At 44.6% G+C, this 19,065-nt stretch overlaps 1 protein-coding gene across 13 annotated transcripts in view; it reads right to left on the bottom strand.

Moving 5' to 3' along the window:
* The window catches only part of LOC139278603 (phosphatidylinositol 3-kinase C2 domain-containing subunit gamma-like), a 261,681-nt gene extending 243,494 nt beyond the window's left edge, over positions 1–18,187 (bottom strand). For all 13 annotated transcript variants that reach the window (XR_011596318.1, XR_011596319.1, XM_070897571.1 and 10 more), the window contains exons 1-2: positions 17,608–18,187; positions 2,976–4,146 (exon numbers count right to left, since the gene is read on the bottom strand). Coding sequence is in view for 11 of the 13 variants with exons in the window: in XM_070897571.1 (XP_070753672.1) it covers positions 2,976–4,079 (1,104 nt within the window). In the remaining 2 variants the exon portion in view is untranslated. The remainder of the gene's footprint in view (positions 1–2,975; positions 4,147–17,607) is intronic.
* Positions 18,188–19,065: the final 878 nt, after the last annotated feature.

Here is a 19,065-nt window from a genome sequence, read left to right as displayed (position 1 = left end):
AGGGATAGTATTAAAGCCAAGGAATTGGCATACAAATTGGCCAGAAATAGCAGCGAATCCGGGGACTGGGAGAAATTTAGAACTCAGCAGAGGACGACAAAGGGTTTGATTAGGGCAGGGAAAATGGAGTACGAGAAGAAGTTTGCAGGGAACATTAAGGTGGATTGCAAAAGTTTCTATAGGTATGTAAAGAGAAAAAGGTTAGTAAAGACAAATGTAGGTCCCCTGCAATCAGAATCAGGGGAAGTCATAACGGGGAACAAAGAAATGGCAGACCAATTGAACAAGTACTTTGGTTCAGTATTCACTAAGGAGGACACAAACAACCTTCCGGATATAAAAGGGGTCAGAGGGTCTTGTAGGGAGGAGGAACTGAGGGAAATCTTTATTAGTCGGGAAATTGTGTTGGGGAAATTGATGGGATTGAAGGCCGATAAATCCCCAGGGCCTGATGGACTGCATCCCAGAGTACTTAAGGAGGTGGCCTTGGAAATAGCGGATGCATTGACAGTCATTTTCCAACATTCCATTGACTCTGGATCAGTTCCTATCGAGTGGAGGGTAGCCAATGTAACCCCACTTTTTAAAAAAGGAGGGAGAGAGAAAACATGGAATTATAGACCGGTCAGTCTGACCTCAGTAGTGGGTAAAATGATGGAATCAATTATTAAGGATGTCATAGCAGCGCATTTGGAAAATGGTGACATGATAGGTCCAAGTCAGCATGGATTTGTGAAAGGGAAATCATGCTTGACAAATCTTCTGGAATTTTTTGAGGATGTTTCCAGTAAAGTGGACAAAGGAGAACCAGTTGATGTGGTATATTTGGACTTTCAGAAGGCTTTCGACAAGGTCCCACACAAGAGATTAATGTGCAAAGTTAAAGCACATGGGATTGGCGGTAGTGTGCTGACGTAGATTGAGAACTGGTTGTCAGACAGGAAGCAAAGAGTAGGAGTAAATGGGTACTTTTCAGAATGGCAGGCAGTGACTAGTGGGGTACCGCAAGGTTCTGTGCTGGGGCCCCAGCTGTTTACATTGTACATTAATGATTTAGACGAGGGGATTAAATGTAGTATCTCCAAATTTGCGGATGACACTAAGTTGGGTGGCAGTTTGAGCTGCGAGGAGGATGCTATGAGGCTGCAGAGTGACTTGGATAGGTTAGGTGAGTGGGCAAATGTATGGCAGATGAAGTATAATGTGGATAAATGTGAGGTTATCCACTTTGGTGGTAAAAACAGAGAGACCGACTATTATCTGAATGGTGACAGATTAGGAAAAGGGGAGGTGCAACGAGACCTGGGTGTCATGGTACATCAGTCATTGAAGGTTGGCATGCAGGTACAGCAGGCGGTTAAGAAAGCAAATGGCATGTTGGCCTTCATAGCGAGGGGATTTGAGTACAGGGGCAGGGAGGTGTTGCTACAGTTGTACAGGGCCTTGGTGAGGCCACACCTGGAGTATTGTGTACAGTTTTGGTCTCCTAATTTGAGGAAGGACATTCTTGCTATTGAGGGAGTGCAGCGAAAATTCACCAGATTGATTCCCGGGATGGTGGGACTGACCTATCAAGAAAGACTGGATCAACTGGGCTTGTATTCACTGGAGTTCAGAAGAATGAGAGAGGACCTCATAGAAACGTTTAAAATTCTGACGGGTTTAGACAGGTTAGATGCAGGAAGAATGTTCCCAATGTTGGGGAAGTCCAGAACCAGGGGTCACAGTCTGAGGATAAGGGGTAAGCCATTTAGGACCGAGATGAGGAGAAACTTCTTCACCCAGAGTGGTGAACCTGTGGAATTCTCTACCACAGAAAGTAGTTGAGGCCAATTCACTAAATATATTCAAAAGGGAGTTAGATGAAGTCCGTACTACTCGGGGGATCAAGGGGTATGGTGAGAAGGCAGGAAGGGGGTACTGAAGTTTCATGTTCAGCCATGAACTCATTGAATGGCGGTGCAGGCTAGAAGGGCTGAATGGCCTGCTCCTGCACCTATTTTCTATGTTTCTATGAAGCTCTGAGCAAAATGGCTAATTGGAGAAAATCATCCTCTTCTCGCAACCCAGATTCTACCACAGAATTTTAGCATTTAAATCTATGATAATATTGTGATTGTGTAGTATGCATCTTACATCTGTGTGCAGTCAACCTTTATATGTTTCTATGGCGCTTTTATAATGGAAATTGCCTCTGTAAACATGCCTTGCTTCACTACAAAAGTGGTTCAATGATCCTCCTGCCCTCTAACCCTGCTTCACCTGATCTAAAATTGGACTTGACTCCCCATGACCGTGATTGACTAATAATCTATTAAAAATCTTATATTTGCGTGCACTTTTCCCATTCTAAATTCTTATATCCACATTGATACCGGTGCAAACTTGTCACACTGTAATTCTACCATCCCACCAGCAAAGAGGCTGCAGCACCACCACCGGTGATGCCGTGTAATTGCAGCACACGTTTAACTCACTACTCCGGAATTTCTTAGGGTTGCGCCTTCAGAAACATGTCCAATTTATACATGGGGTTACTGCCGAACTTCCGGTGTCGGACTCGGAGAAATCCCCAGGCGCTTGTTTTCATTATAAATATGGACATAGGAATTTATAAATAAATAAACAAACTAAATAAATATGAGAGTTGAAAAATAATCTGAAATAAACAAGTTTCCCTTCTCTCGACACCTCTAACCCCTACCTTTACCTTCTCTTGTTCTCTCCAACCTCTCTATCTCTACTACTCTACCTCTCTCTATATTAACACATTGATGCAAATTAAAGTCTAAAACAAATCTTTGTCGGATCATTGGAACGATAAATTTCATCTGAACATTCAAGTTACTCACACTGTACTGAAATTCAGTAAATGCAATCGCTCTCTGGCAATACAGAAAGTGAACAATAATTAAAAAGTTGCATTTGTTGATCGTTGGCTGAACAAAGCCCCCTTTGCACAAAATATTACTTACGTTGTCTTTGCTATGTTGCAATGAGAAGACATGGTCAGAGATAGGCAGATCGGAGGCTGGGGGCTTCATCCAAACATCTAGCTGATGACAACAATTTGTCGATGATGTCCGTCGCAAAAGCTGCGATCGCTGATGCAATGTAGTGCCTGTTTCGCAAATATTTGGTGGCTCCGGGAATGGTGGCTCGGGGAATGGTGCACTGCTTGAGTATGGATTACTAAGGTTTGTGTTGGATGGTCCAATTGCCTCAAAACCTACTGGTAGCAGAGGTGAATGCGGGGAGTTGGAATCCACTTCAGCCATTCCTGTTTGCATAAAGTGGCCCAGTGCAGGCTCAGTTGGTTTTTGATGTTCTGATTCTTTACTCGTATCCATTTCAAAAGTTGGATGAGAAGGACGAGGAATGACATCCTGAAACTGCAGGCTGGATGCTTCTTGATATCCAGCCCCCAACCATTCTGAAACGCTGTTCAAGCGCATATTAGGACAGATCTGGAATGTCTCTGTTGTACTGGGTCGTCTTGATTCATCAAACGAGGACCATCCCCTATTCATCAAGCGATGTTCCTTCCCCAAGGACGTTGAAGCTGGAGTTGGCATCTTAAGGCCAGAATCAAATGGATAAAACATTTGTTCAGGATTGACTGGATATGGTACTGGTTCATTGTGTGATGTCTGTACTGGCACTGATTCTTGCAAAAAAGCAAGGTACCGATCACGGGGGCTTTCCTCAGGGGGGTTTGCATAGCAAGCGTTTTGTACGGCAAATGATGGCCACGTCTCCTGGTTCAGCAGGTTAGGTTGCCAGCTCTCAACTCTCGGACTGGCCATCACTTGTTCATTATAGTGCAGTTGACAATCAGGAAAGGTTTGTGGGTAAGTTGAACAAGGTTGTGGGTAATTCGGCATTGGGCTCATTGGATTAACAGGAGGTGTTGGCCCTTGGTAGTGCACTGCACTGGGCATCCGTTGAAGGTCATTTGTGGCTGTGCCCATTTCTAGTTCCATGCAACTTTCTTGCCAGCCATATGGAGCTTGCACTGAAGGATCAGGAGCAGGACACTGCTGATGATCTGGAAAAGATCCATCCACTGGTAATTCCATTCTCCACTGCTCTATCTTTGCTGCTCCTGCCCCAGAAATACGAACATTCAGTTCCAATCAGAATAATCTACAAAATAAGAAATTTGTGAAGTAACTGCTATTGAATAACATCGATAAATACAAGTGACTAGCTTGCTCCAAAGGATTCACTTTATCCTACATTTCATGCTATAATGTATAATTTTAAGTCACAAAGCAGAACAGTTGTGTGCAATAACTTTGTTAATTGGAATTTTGAAAGCTTTTTTGAATGTTAAACCAGCGTTATCATTAATAGACAAATATAAAAGGACCACATATTCCAAATACTTTACTATACTTTATTTGTGTTCTCATAATAGATTTGTAAAAGATGCTTTATTCAAAATCAGCTTTGTCTCTTGGTAGACTTTCCAGATACAATGTTCTTCGCCGTGAATCTCAGTTCAAACCTAGCATTCGAATTTTCTACCAGAATGAAAGACTGTGGGAGGATTCCCCAATCCTCTTCCAGGGGTGGCCAATCTTTCAAACAGAAGAAGAAGAAATATCTGACAAAGAGCCCCTGACATCGGCTGCACACAGAGGCCAGAGTCATCAATGCCCTGAGAAATGTGCACCGACAATCAGCAAAACTTCATCGAGGTAAAACCTCCCTAATTTCCCAACCTGTGACTCTGACCTCAGCTTTAACTCTGGACGGGATTGATGGGCATGGGGGAGATGTTTGGGACGGGGTTGGGGAGGGTGTGGGAATTGGTTCCGGGCGAGGGACATTAATTCACATCAATGGAGTGGACCAGTGGGGAAGAAGAACCCAATTGACGGTCTCGGTGTTGGAAAATAAGACTGAACCTTGTACATCAGCAGGCCGGGGCCATTAGAGGGAGTAGCGTGCGACGGCATACCACTGCAGGGAGCAGCACATGCTGCTGCAGGAGGGCGATGGCTACGAAGCCAGGTCACTGATTGCAGTGCAGGCAGGCACAGCGGGAGGGGCGAAGGAGCAGCAAGAGTCCATAGAGGGAAGTGACCGGGGCCCAAGAAAGGCATGAATCTGGGGCCCAGAAGAGGCGAGGGCCCAGAGGCAGCACGGGCCAGCACACACTGTGATATGTGTGCGTGCTCGGTCTATGCAGCAGAGCTGGTCTCCGGTCGTCTTGGGTAATCCTTGCCACTGGACCAAGACCTAGTTCTGTCAAGCCCGTGGTGACTGGTGTGCAACGGCCACCACACGTTAAAAAAAATCCACGCACAGGCATCTTCCACCCTTCAGCATGTAGTTCAGGACCTGGAATATTAGGTCCTTCATTGAACCACCTGTGAACTCATCCCTTTTTGGCATGGAAGCAAGTCATCCTCACTTCGAGGGACTGCTTATGATGATGATGATGACGACTATGCAAAAATTCTGTTTTCAGTCTGTCCCTTTCATCTTTCCTCAGGTTCAGTTCTGCACTCATTATTTAAGTTATTGCCAATAAAAAATGATTTTCCCTCTGCAATATTGGCTACCAAATTACTTTATTCTCATGACTCAACACTTTTCCCTCTCTGCTCCTTGCTCAATGGTATTCACCAAATACCTATTCCTTCCTGTGCATCATAACTATCAGGAAAGACTGACAAGGCTGGGGCTCTTTTCTCTAGAAAAGAAGAGAAGGTTGAGGGGTGACCTGAGCAGCCTTTAAGTTCATGAAAGGTTAGAGCTTGAGAAGATATTTCCACTCATGGGGGAGACCAGAAGTGAGGCCATAAATATAAGATAAATCAGTAATAAATCCAATAAGGAATTCAGGATAAACTTCTTTACTCAGAGTGGTTAGAATGTGGAAGTTTCTTCTACACGGAGTGGTTGAGAGAAATAGTATAGATGTATTTAAGGGGAAGCTAGATAAGTACATGAGGGAGAAAGGAATAGAAAGATATGTTGATGGGGTTAGATGAAGCAGGGTGGGAGGAGGCTCGTGTAGAGCAGAGACCTGTTGGGCCAAATGGTCTGTTTCTGTGCTGTGTTCTACTGTCAGTTGTGGCTCAGTGGGCAGCACACTCTTTGATGAACCTAGAAAGTTAAGAGTTCAAATCCCACTCCATAGTACTTAAGCATATAAATCTAGGCTGACACTCCAGTGCAGTACTGAGGGAATGCTGCATTGTCGGAGGTACTGTCTTTTGGATGAGATGTTAAACCGAGGCTGTAAGAATTCGGCGAAAATAGACAGTAAAAGCACATACTTTTGGACTTAAAGTTTTGGACATTGTTTGGACAAATTTGGCTGTTACTGCAGAAGGGCAGGCCCAACCATGTCCCACAGGAATATGCACAGGGGGGAAATGAATCAATGACTGAAAATGGCAGGAAGATGGTTGATGGACAGGGCCCTTTGTCATGCAATCAGTGAGAAATCAAAGTAGGTTGGTCGGTGCTCATGAAACAAAATAAGCTATTCGACCAACCAGACTTGCTGGAGCCTTATTGAGGAAACAGCCCAGTAACAAAGGAACAGGTTAAAGACATGATTTTGCTCTTTCAGTTGTATTGCCTCAGGTGAAAGAACAATTGAACTTTTGGCACGAGAAGCAGCATTTTGCAGGTATAAGAGTGACAGGTTTCGGCTGCCATCTCTCTCTCTCCCCTCTTCTACGCCTCCTTGCATCGTTCAACGTACAAGGACTGAGCACTCTGTCTGGGATGGAGAGAAAAAACACCATCTACAAGCAAAGAGAGCCTTGCTATTTTGACTGACAAGCTGACCTTGAGACCGGACTTGAATACCACAGATTGGTACAGACCCAAAAGATACGCCTCATCGGGGGAAGCAGCGAATAAGTCAGAGAGGTAATTGGTGAGCATTCATCCCAGCCCCTGCATCTTTAAGACCACATTTCATAGTGTGAAGGGGTGTTGTGTGTCCCAACCAAGCCTTAGGGGTTTTAGTGGAAAGGTTTTTGCATGGATCATAAGTGTATGCACAATTCTGTTGGACAGATTTGGTGGTGCACTTTTGAATCCGGGCAGGGGTATTTTAGTCATGGGTACTTTGCATTAGGGGCCTGTTCAGACAGGCCAGGGTTGTGTGTTGTATTGTGTTTGTTTTACACACCAGAGTGTGTTTTACTGGGTGCAGGTGTACGCTTTAACTCAAATAAAAGCATTGTGACGGTTGAGACTGAAAGATCTGGCTATAACGGTGTATTTCTGTTCACCGCTATAATTCTGGTGTCTAGAACTGTTGTAAGGTGGTGATTCGAAACCAACAATGGCAAAACCACTTACAAGGCTCCGTCTGCTCGCTCACATGGATGTAAAAGATCCCACCATGGCACTATTTCAAAGAAGAGCAGGGGAGTTATCCCCGGTGTCCTGGCCAATATTTATCCCTCAGTCAACATAACCAAAAAAGATTATCTGGTCACTATCACATTGCTGTTTGTGGGAGTTTACTGTGCACAAATTGGCTGTCGCGTTTCCTACATTACAACAGTGATGACTACTCCAAAAGTACTTCATTGGCTGTAAAGTGCTTTGAAACGTCTGGTGGTTTGAAATGTGCTATATAAATGCAAGTCTTTTTAGATTCTATCAATTGTTCCCATTTCCTGTGCAATTTGTCAGCAATATATTTGTGTGACTGCCCGAAACAGCAGCAGAGAGCAGTAGGGCACGATCAGCCAATCACAGAGGGGGAGCCACACCAGAGGCAACTTCAACACCAGAGAATGAGCTGTGCTTCAGGATCATCATCGTCATAGGCAGTCCCTCGGAATCGAGGAAGACTTGCTTCCACTCCTGAAGTGAATTCTTTGGTGGCTGAACAGTCCAATACGAGAGCTATAGACTCTGTCATAGGTGGGACAGGTTTGCAGCTCACTCTTTCCGCTGTCTGCGCTTGATTTCTGCATGCTCTCGGCGTTGAGACTCGAGGAGCTCAGCGCGCTCCCGGATGCACTTCCTCCACTTAGGGCAGTCTTGGGCCAGGGACTCCCAGGTGTCAATGGGGTTGTCGCACTTTCAGGGAGACTTTGAGGATGTCCTTGGAGCGTTTCTGCTGCCCACCTTTGAGTTCTTTCACGGCAAATGAGCCAGAGCAGAGCACTTGCTTTGGGAGTCTCGTGTCTGGCATGCAAACTATGTGGCCTGCCTAGCGGAGCTGATCGAGTGTGGTCATTGCTTCAATGCTGGGGATGTTAGCCTGGATGATGTTGGTGCGCCTGTCCTCCCAGGGGATTTGTAGGATCTTGCGGAGACATCATTGGTGATATTTCTCCAGCAACTTGAGGTGTCTGCTGTACATGGTCCATGTCTCTGAGCCATACAGGAGGGCGGGTATTACTAGAGCCCTGTAGACCATGAACTTGGTGGCAGTTTTGAGGGTTTGGCCTTCAAACACTCTTTTCCTCAGGCGGCTGAATGTTACACTGGAGGCGGTGTTGGATCTCGTCGTCAATGTGAGGTTATCCATTTTGGGGGCAAATACACGAAGGCAGAATATTGCTCTTGTTGATAGGAGGCTCCCGAGATATGGGAAGTGGTCCACGGTGTTCAGGGCTGTGCCGTAGATCTTGATGACTGGCGGGGAGGGGGGGGGGGGCAGTGCTGTGTGGTGAGGACAGCCTGGTGGAGGACCTTTGTCTTACGGAGGTTTAGCATAAGGCCCATGCTTTCGTATGCCTCAGTAAATACGTCGACTCTGTCCTGCTGTTCAGCCTCTATGTGCGCAGTCGCAGGCGTCGTCTGCATACTGCAGCTTGACGACAGAGGTTGGGGTGGTCTTGGATCTGGCCTGGAGATGCCGCAGGTTGAACAGGTTCCCACTGCTCTGTAGTTTAAACATAGAAAATAGGTGCAGGAGTCGGCAATTCGGCCCTTCGAGCCTGCACCACCATTCAATAAGATCATGGCTGATCATTCCTTCAGTACTCCTTTCCTGCTTTCTCTCCATACCCCTTGGTCCCCTTAACCGTAAGGGCCATATCTAACTCCCTCTTGAACATATCCAATGAACTGGCATCAACAACTCTCTGCGGCAGGGAATTCCACTGATCAACAACTCTGAGTGAAGAAGTTTCTCCTCATCTCAGTCCTAAATGGCCTACCTCTTATCCTAAGACTGTGTCCCCTGGTTCTGGACTTCCCCAACATCGAGAACATTCTTCCCGCATCTAACCTGTCCAGTCCCGTCAGAATCTTATATGTTTCTATGAGATCCTCTCTCATCCTTCTAAACTCCAGTGAATAAAGGCCAAGTTGATCCAGTCTCTCCTCATATGACAGCCCAGCCATCCCGGGAATCAGTCTGGTAAATCTTCGCTGCACTCCCTCAATAGCAAGAACGTCCTTCCTCAGATTAGGAGACCAAAACTCAACACAATATTCCAGGTGAGGCCTCACCCTGGGCCCTGTACAACTGCAGTAAGACCTCCCTGCTCCTATATTCAAATCCCCTTGCTATGAAGGCCAATATACCATTTGCCTTCTTTACCGTGTGCTGTACCTGTGTGCCCACTTTCAGTGACTGATGAACCATGACACTCAGGTCTCGTTGCACCTCCCTTTTTTCTAGTCTGCCGCCATTCAGATAATATTCTGCCTTTGTGTTTTTGCCCCCAAAATGGATAACCTCACATTTATCCACATTATACTGCATCTGCCATGTATTTGCCCACTCACCTAATCTGTCCAAGTCACCCTGCAGCCTCTTAGCGTCCTCCTCACAGCTCACACCGCCGTCCAGTTTAGTATCATCCGCAAACTTGGAAATATTACACTCTCTTCCTTCATCAAAATCGTTAATGTATATTGTAAAGAGCTGGGGTCCCAGCACTGAGCCCTGCGGCACCCCACTAGTAACTGCCTGCCATTCTGAAAAGGACCCATTTATCCCGACTCTCTGCTTCCTGTCTGCCAACCAGTTCTCTATCCACGTCAGTACATTATCCCCAGTACCATGCGCTTTTATTTTGTACACCAATCTCTTGAGCGGGACCTTGTCAAAAGTCTTTTGAAAGTCCAAATAAACCACATCCACTGGTTCTCCCTTGTCCACTCTACTAGTTACATCCTCAAAAAATTCCAGAAGATTCGTTGAGCATGATTTCCCTTTCATAAATCCATGCTGACTTGGTCCAATCCTGCCACTGCTTTCCAAATGGGCTGCTATTTCATCCTTAATGATTGATTCCAACATTTTCCCCACTACTGATGTCAGGCTAACCGGTCTATAATTATCCGCTTTCTCTCTCCCTCCTTTTTTAAAAAGTGGCATTACATTAGCTACCCTCCAGTCCATAGGAACTGGTCCAGAGTCGATAGATTGTTGGAAAATGATCAATAATTCATCCACTATTTCTCGGGCCACTTCCTTAAGTACTCTGGGATGCAGACTATCAGGCCCCGGGGATTTATCAGCCTTCAATCCCATCAATTTCCCTAACACAATTTCCCACCTAATAAGGATATCTTTCAGTTCCTCATTCTCACTAGACCCACTGTCCCCTAGTACATTCGGAAGCTTATTTGTATCTTCCTTTGTGAAGGCAGAACCGAAGTATTGGTTCAATTGGTCTGCCATTTCTTTGTTCCCCATTATAAATTCACCTGAATTCTACTGCAAGGGACCTACGTTTGTCTTTACTAATCTTTTTCTCTTCACATATTTATAGAAGCTTTTGCAGTCAGTTTTTATGTTCCCTGCAAGCTTCCTCTCGTACTCTATTTTCCCCCTCTTAATTAAACCCTTGGTCCTCCTCTGTTGAATTCTAAATTTCCCCCAGGTTTGTTGCTTTTTCTAGCCAATTTATATGCCTCTTCCTTGGTTTTAACACTATCCTTAATTTCCCTTGTTAGCCATGGTTGAGCTACCTTCCCAGTTTTATTTTTGCTCCAAACAGGGATGTACATTTAGTTCCACTCCAGCAGGGAGCTTCTGGAACAGCACCGCTGCTGGTAGCTCAATGGGCTCGCCATGACCAGGTGCAGGCATACTGCGTGTACACCATCGACAGCGGGCGTCCTGAACGAAAGCAACACAACTTCTGCAAAGTCGACTACCGCAGCTCTTCATCAGAATCTATTTCTCTTTGCGGCTCTGAAGCTTTCAGGAAAGATTGGCCACCTCCTGTGGTAAGGCTTGACTCGGGGTCGTGACACTTGACCGGCAAACTAGCACGACAGGCCGGCCCTGGGGAAAATGTCACTTCCCTAAACCAGCCGACGGCCTCAAGGAAAAGATGCAGAGCGACAGGCAAATAAAATACATCAATGTGAATCTGCACCATGCAACACAGCAAGGCTTAAATAAAACATTTCACCCAGAAGGATACAGCCACATGCTTCATCACTGCCAAGAGTCCAGCGAGAGCAGTTTGTGCACATACTTAAAAACATAGTCTTTCTCCTTAGGCTGTGAGCATATCTTTAAATGCCTGGCCATTTTCAACTATGCAGAACATTTACAGTATGATTACAAACATGATTGCGCCACTATCAAGTGTATAAAACTGTAGCGCGTGCTGCTGCAGTGTGGGCAGGTACAGCAGGAGTGGCGAGGTCGGGGCGAAGGAGCGGCAAGAATTCGTAGAGGGATGTGATCGGGGCCCAGGGGCAGCACGGGCCAGCCCACACTGCGATATGTGTGTGCACTAGGTCCGTGCAGCAGAACTGGTCTCCAGTCGTCTTGGTTAATCCTTGCCACTTGACCAAGACCTAGCTCGGTCAAGCCCGTGTGATGGCCCCAGCTTGACAGAGCTAGGTCTTGGTCAAGTGGCAAGTTTGGGCCACCACACATTAAAAAAATCCACACACAGGCATCTTCCACCCTTCACGATGCAGTTCGGGATCCGGAATATTGGGTCCTTCATTGAAACACCTGTGAACTCATCCCTTTTCGGCGTGGAAGCAAGTCATCCTCGTTTCGAGGGACTGCCTATGATGATGATGATGTGTGTGTGTGTGGGAGCGAGTGCGTGTGAGCGAGTGTGCGTGTGAGCGTGAAGCTGATTTGGATCCTTTTAAAATGGAGGAAGCACATTCCAAGGTGCAAACAATAACAAATACAAATCTTCCTTTTTGAATTATCATAAATGTTTTGGAGGCTGAGACAGCAATTCTATTTGAAGTATATTTTTTGCATATTTGTGGCAGTTTCCAAAGCTTGTCTCTCCGGTTTTGAAGAGAATCCTTTGGCAGATTTCAGGAGAGAACAGGAACAGAAAATGTTGGCAATACACAGCATTGGTAACAAGAAAAAAAACAGGTTAACGTTTTGGTAGGAGAACCCTTTGTCAGAACTGAAAACAAACAGAAGTAACCACTTACTGGAGTTTCAAAAAACAAAGTGAAGGAAGAAAGACACAAACCAATATCCAATCACAGAAAGTTAGTGGTGTGATTAATCTTAAAGTGCATAATAGTAAAACGTGGACCTCTTTGACACCACAGAAGATCACCTCAGGTAGGTAATGATCAGCCATTAAAAAAATATGCAAATGATAACTGGTGAAAAGGCACGAGAACGATCCACAGAGTATAGGTACAGACAAAATTAAGATATTTGGGTCTTGTGTGTGAGTAGATTCTGCAGCAAAAGTTGCAGAGATTGAACTGACTGAAAAGGAAAAAAAAAGTGAAAGAAAAGGTGGCTCCAATCCTAAAACATGGGATTGATTGTTTGATCAATAGATAAATAGGAGAAATTGAAGACAATTAAAAAAAAAATCTAATTAACTTTCAGCTTTTTAATCAAAGAGTTTGAAGCCCATTTAACATTCTCTGTGTGACTGTTCCGTCCGTTACATAAGAAATAGAAGCAGGAGTCAGCCATTTGGCCCCTTGAGCCTGCTCCGCCATTCAATAAGATCATGGCTGATCTGATCCTGGCCTCAACTCCACTTCCCTGCCCACTCCCCATAACCTTCCACTTCCTTATCATTCAAAAATCTGTCTATCGCCACCTTAAATGCATTCAATGACCCAACCTCCACAGTTCACTGAGGTAGAGAAGTTCAAAGATTTACGACCCTCTGAGAAGAAATTCCTCCTCATTTCTATTTTAAATGGTGGCGCCTTATTCTGAAACTATGCCCACTAGTTCTAGATTCCCCCACGAGCCCCCTCAAAATCTTATACGTTTCAATAAGATAACCTCTAAGTCTTCTAAACTCCAATGAGCATAGGCCCAACCTGCTCAACCTTTCTTCATATGACAACCCCTTCATCTCAGGGATCAACCACGTGAACCCTCTCTGAACTGCCTCCAGTGCAAGAATATCCTTCCTTAAATAAGGAGACTAAAACTGTACGCAGTACTCCAGGTGTGGTCTTACCAACGCCCTATACCGTTGGAGAGATACCGCCAGCGCTGCCTCTGCAAGATCCTGCAAATCCACTGGGAGGATAAATGCACTGACGTCCATGTTCCCGCTCAGGCCAACATCCCCAGCATCAAAGCATTAACCATGCTCGATCAGCTCCATTGGGTGGGCCACATCGTCAGCATGCCTGACACAGGACTCCCAAAGCAAGCGCTCTACTCGGAGCTTCGACACAGCAAGCGAGCCCCAGGTGAGCAGAAGAAATGCTTCAAAGACATCCTCAAAGCCTTCTTGATAAAGTGCAACATCCCCACCAGCACCTCGGAATCCCTGGCCCAAGACCGGCCAAAGTGGAGGAAGGGCGTCCAGGAGGATGCTGAGCACCTCGAATCTCATCGCCGAGAGCATGCAGAAACCAAGTGTAGACAGCGGAAGGAGCATCAACCCAGGCTCCCCACCCACCCTTTCCTGTCTGCTCCACCTGTGACAGAGAACTTAGGTCCCATATTGGACTCTTCAGTCAACTGAGAACTCACTATTCGAGTGGAAGCAAGTCATCCTTAACTCCAAGGCACTGCCTATGCTGATGATGATGTACAACTGTAGCAGGACTTCTCTACTCTTATACTCTATCCCCCTTGCAATAAAGGCCAACATTCCATTTGCCTTCCTAATTACTTGCTGTACCTGCATACTAACTTTTTTGTGTTTCATGTACAAGGACCCCCAGATCCCTCTGTACCACCACATTTTGTAATCTCTCCCCAATTAAATAATAATTTGCTTTTTTATTTTTCCGACCAAAGTGGATAACCTCACATTTTCCTACGTAATACTCCATCTGCCAAATTTTTGCCCACTCATTAAGCCTATCTATATCCCTTTGAAGATTCTGTGTATCCTCCTCACAACTTGCTTTCCCACCTATCAGCAAATTTGGCTACATTATACTCGGTGCCTTCATCCAAGTCATTAATATAAATTGTAAATAGTTGAGGCCCCAGCACTGATCCCTGTGGCACCCCACTAGTTATAGTTTGCCAACTTAAAAATGACCCATTTATCCCGACTCTCTGTTTTCTGTTAGTTAGCCAATCCTCTATCCACACTAATATATTACCCCCAACCCAGTGAGCTCTTATCTTGTGCAGTAACCTTTTATGTGGCACCTTATCGAATGCTTTCTGGAAATTCAAATACACAACATCTACTGGTTTCCCCCCTACTCGTTACATCCTCAATAAACTCCAGCAAATTTGTCAAACATAATTTCCCTTTCATAAAACCATGCTGACTCTGCTTGAGTGTATTATGATTTTCTAAATGTCCTGCTACCTCTTCCTTAATAATGGACTCCAGCATTTTCCAGATGACAGATGTTAGGCTAACTGGTCTATAATTTCCTGCTTTCTGTCTCCCTCCTTTCTTAGAGGGGTATTACAATTGCGGTTTCCAGTCTGCTGGGACCTCCCTAGAATCCAGGGAATTTTGGTAGATTACAACCAATGCATCCACTATCTCTGTAGCCAACTTTTTTAAGACCCTAGGATGCAGGCCATCAGGTCCAGGAGACTTGTCCACCTTTAGTCCCATTAGTTGATCGGATACTTTTTCTTTAGTGACAGTGATTGTTTTAAGTATTCCCTCCCTATAGCCCCTTGATTATCAATTATTTGGATGCTTTTAATGCCTTCTACCATGAAGACCGATACAAAATATCTATTAAAAAACTCTGCCATTTTCCTGTTTCCCATTATTAATTCCCCAGTCTCATCCTCTAAGGGACCAACATTTACTTTAGCTACTCCCTTCCTTTTTATATACCTGTAGAAGCTCTTACTGTCTGTTTTTATATTTCTTGCTAGTTTACTCATAAGCTATCTTCTCTCTATCATTTTTTTTTAGTCGTTCTTTGCTGATTTCAAAAAATTTCCCAATCCTCTGGCCTTCCACTGTTCTTCACAACATTGTATGCCTTTGTTTTCAATTTGATGCCATTCTTTACTTCCTTAGTTAGCCACAGATGGTTCATCCTGGAGTCTCTCTTTTGCACTGGAATATATTTTTGCTGAGAGTTATGAAATATTTTCTTAAATGTTTGCCACTGCTCATCTACCGTCTTACTCTTTAATCTATTTTCCCCAGTCCACTTTAACCAACTCTGCCTTCATAATTACCTTTATTTAAGTGCTGGACACTAGTTTAAGAACTAGCTTTCTCACCCTTAAACTGAATTTTAAATTCTTCCATGCTATGATCACTCTTCCCCAGAGGATCCTTCACTACGTGATCATTAATTAATCCAGACTCGTTACACATTACTAGATCTAAAATAATCTGTTCCCTGGTTAGTCCCACAACGTATTGTTCCAAGGTACCATCCCGCATACACTCTATGAACTATTCCTCCAGGCTACCTTTGCCAATTTGATTTGTGCAATCAATATGAAGATTAAAATCGCCTATGATTATTGCCGTACTTTTCTTACAAGCCTCCATTATTTCTTGTAAGACAAAAGTTCCTCGAGGTGCAGGCACTTATAGCAGATGAGGTCATCGTGGATCTCAATGGGGTAATCAACCATCTTCCACATGCAACAGCAGAAACACATCGCCTGCCCTGCCATATCTAATGTATTTAATTAATTAATTAAATGTTTTGAAGTTTTTAACTCCCAGCTCTTAATTTAAACCAAGAAAAAAAAAGAGGGAAATATTCAGCAACCAATCACTTCCCTGCTATCGTGTGACATCACACGTTGATTCCTTCTTATCCTCCCAGGTCAGCTGTTCTGGCTGGCTGCTTTTGTAGCCCCCGCTAACCAAAGTTTAATTTGGTTTAATGTCTAAAGTTTAATTTGTTTAAGTTGTCGGTTTTAGTGCCCCCCCCTTTTAGCCAGGGGGCACTTGTATAATTTGTGTTTTTAGTGCCCTCAAAAAAAAAGGGGGCACTTGAAAAGTTATTGGTGTGTGCCCTCCTTGAATCAGGGGGACAATTGATTACTGATACAACTTTAAAAAGTTGTAGCCCTCGCTGGGCTGCTGCTCTCGCCTCATTTACTGACGTTTCTTTTGCCTTCCCCCATTTGTGGCCAACCCCATTAAGAAATTTGTTTATCTTTCAGTTTTCATTTCTGATGAAAGGTTACACGCAAAAGGTTAACCGATCTGATCCTATCCTTCCCCTTTACACGTGTTGACAGACCCACTGTGTACTACCGGCATTTGCAGTTTATTTTTATTTGCAGAACAAAAAAGAACTCCTGACTAGATTTAGCTGTAATGAAGGCTTAACTTCAACATATTATAGAAATGACAGCTGGGACTATCAACTTGAATCCCACTTCATTGTATCCTCTAATAGTCCTCTTTTTCAAATATTTATCCAATTCCTTTTTAAAATGATCTTATAGTCTCTGTCACAGTTGTCACTTGCAGTAAAATATTCCAAGTTCTAATAATGCCCTCTGACAAAAATGAGGATTTCTATTGATGATGTATTGTTATTGCCTTACTTCTTTCCTGACATATTACACAAGAGATTAAGGGGGAGAAATTCGGGTCATTTGCGCCTCCTGCTAACATTCCCGGGGGCGCTAACGGGGCACAAATGACTGTGACCAGGCACGGCACCGCCAACGACTCTCGCTAAATTCGGCGGGGGTTTAGCGGCTGCGGTAACCCATAGCGTCATATCACCGGGCAGCGTGACCCGTTAGTGCCCCAGACCCTAAATTGGGCATCTCCCCCTGAAGCTGCGGTGGGCGACGACAGCGACAGCTTCAGGACACGCGTACCAGATGACCGGCCTCTTGCGGGGCGAAAGTTAAAGGGGAGGTGTGCTGCTGTTTAAAAAGAAAGAGCTGATTTTTTTTACGTAGGGTCCGTGCTGCAATCGGTCAGCTCAGCTCTCTGCTGGAGTGCCGGGCTATTGGCTCGGCACCCCTGCTCTCCGGTGGTCCAGGTAGGACTCATTTTGCTGCAGAGGTATGCAGCTTGGGCCCTTCCCTTTCATTCAGGGAAGAGCCCCTCCGACGCAGCACTGTGCGTAGAGCTGCACCCTGCCCCAGAGCTGCGCCCTGCCCCGATTTAGTGCACCACTTTCTTCTGGGGGCAGTAACCCCATTTCTCGCGAGAGACGCAACTTCTGCGCCCGGCCCAAAGTCGGTCGCCTTCGGTACCGCCCCCCCAAACGGGGTGGGACCGAATTTTTCCCTGTAAAGCTAGGTTTACTTACAGAAAGCAGCCCAATCTGGCGCAGACACATATTAGGACCATGCAGAAATGAAGTATAGTTCAAGCAGGCCTCGATACGAGAGTGTTTCTTTCTGCCATTGGTTCTGGATCTGGAACTTCTCACTCAGCGAAAATGCTTGGTCGGCCAATTAATTCATCGTTCGCCAGAAAGGGCCTTATCATTTAATTTAAATGCAAGAAGATAAGCAGTTTCAGTTTGAGAGAGAGATTTTAAATTTCCTTTGTTCTTCAAATGAATCTGAAAGTATTTTTCCGGTTGATTTGCTTCAAGTCATTCTGCAGTCGTCAGGTGAAAAAAGCAGGCTAGAGATTCCATGGTAGGCCAACACATAAGGTTAATCAAATCAGAGGCCTTTAATCAGGAACAGTCTCAGGTTCCGCTCTACACTGAGTAGAAGCACAAGAGAAGCAACTTTTCTATATCCTGTAGAGAAATAGTTAGGTTTATAATTACAGTTTTCCGTTCAATATATTTGCTTCGTAGCTATTAATCTAAATCTCGATCCATTGGTGTGTTTACACTTCCAAGGTCAAAGAGAGCATGTGACAGCAGACGGTATATCCAGTAAGCTGGAATGCAGTGACGAGGAGTTTGAGTTTCAGTATTACTGCACCTGTTTTTGCCTCAAGCAGGTTATGACACACCATTCTGCCGGTGGTGTACATCGATATTTTAGGATTACACAATCTAACTGCTGTTGTTTGTTTTAAAACTTTTCTTTAAAAGTACGTTCAATGAAAATGTGCCCTAGACAATATCAGATTTTGCATCAGTTCTTTCACTTGGGTCATTTCGATGGTTATTTGTTGAAACATCAGCATTTCGCTCCTGCTGTTGACTACAGCTGGAGAACTGTATGCAGTTCTAGGCACCCCTGGGCCTCGATGAGGAGCAAGTGCTTCACAGGGATAGTCTGTGACACTGAACCCAAGGAAAATATCAAGTGTAGAAACCCTGAAAATGTAACAACCTTCATGTGAAAACAATTCTTCTAAATCCTTCTAATTATTGTGCTACAGTTCCTTGTGACTGACTCATCATCCATTGGGAACAATAGGGTTGAATTTAACTTTCGGCAGTGACGGAAAACGGCTACCCAACATGCACCCTACACAATTTTCCTTGTGAGAATCAGTCCTCATCTCTCCAAACCTTATGTAATTTTGAAAACTTCTACTAGATTCCATCAATCTGTTTTGTTCCAGTGAATTAAAAGACCTAATGTCTTTGAGTCTTTCTTCATAATTATAAGCTTTTATTCATGGTGTCATTCTGGTGAATTTTTGCTCTAACATCCTGCCGATAATGAACCACAACTGGTGCTGTGTAATAGCTGAGCTGGTGCAAAAACAGGGGCAGCAATACTGAAAAGGTCATTCAATCAACTTTTCTTTTCAAAACTGAAACACAACTCAACAGTTTGGACTCATACCCTGC

This window comes from Pristiophorus japonicus, chromosome 13, assembly GCF_044704955.1.
Source record: "Pristiophorus japonicus isolate sPriJap1 chromosome 13, sPriJap1.hap1, whole genome shotgun sequence".
In the NCBI taxonomy this organism is placed as follows: Eukaryota; Metazoa; Chordata; class Chondrichthyes; family Pristiophoridae; genus Pristiophorus; species Pristiophorus japonicus.
Note: the sequence above shows the minus strand (reverse complement) of the source record. Positions and strands in the feature narration are given on the sequence as shown.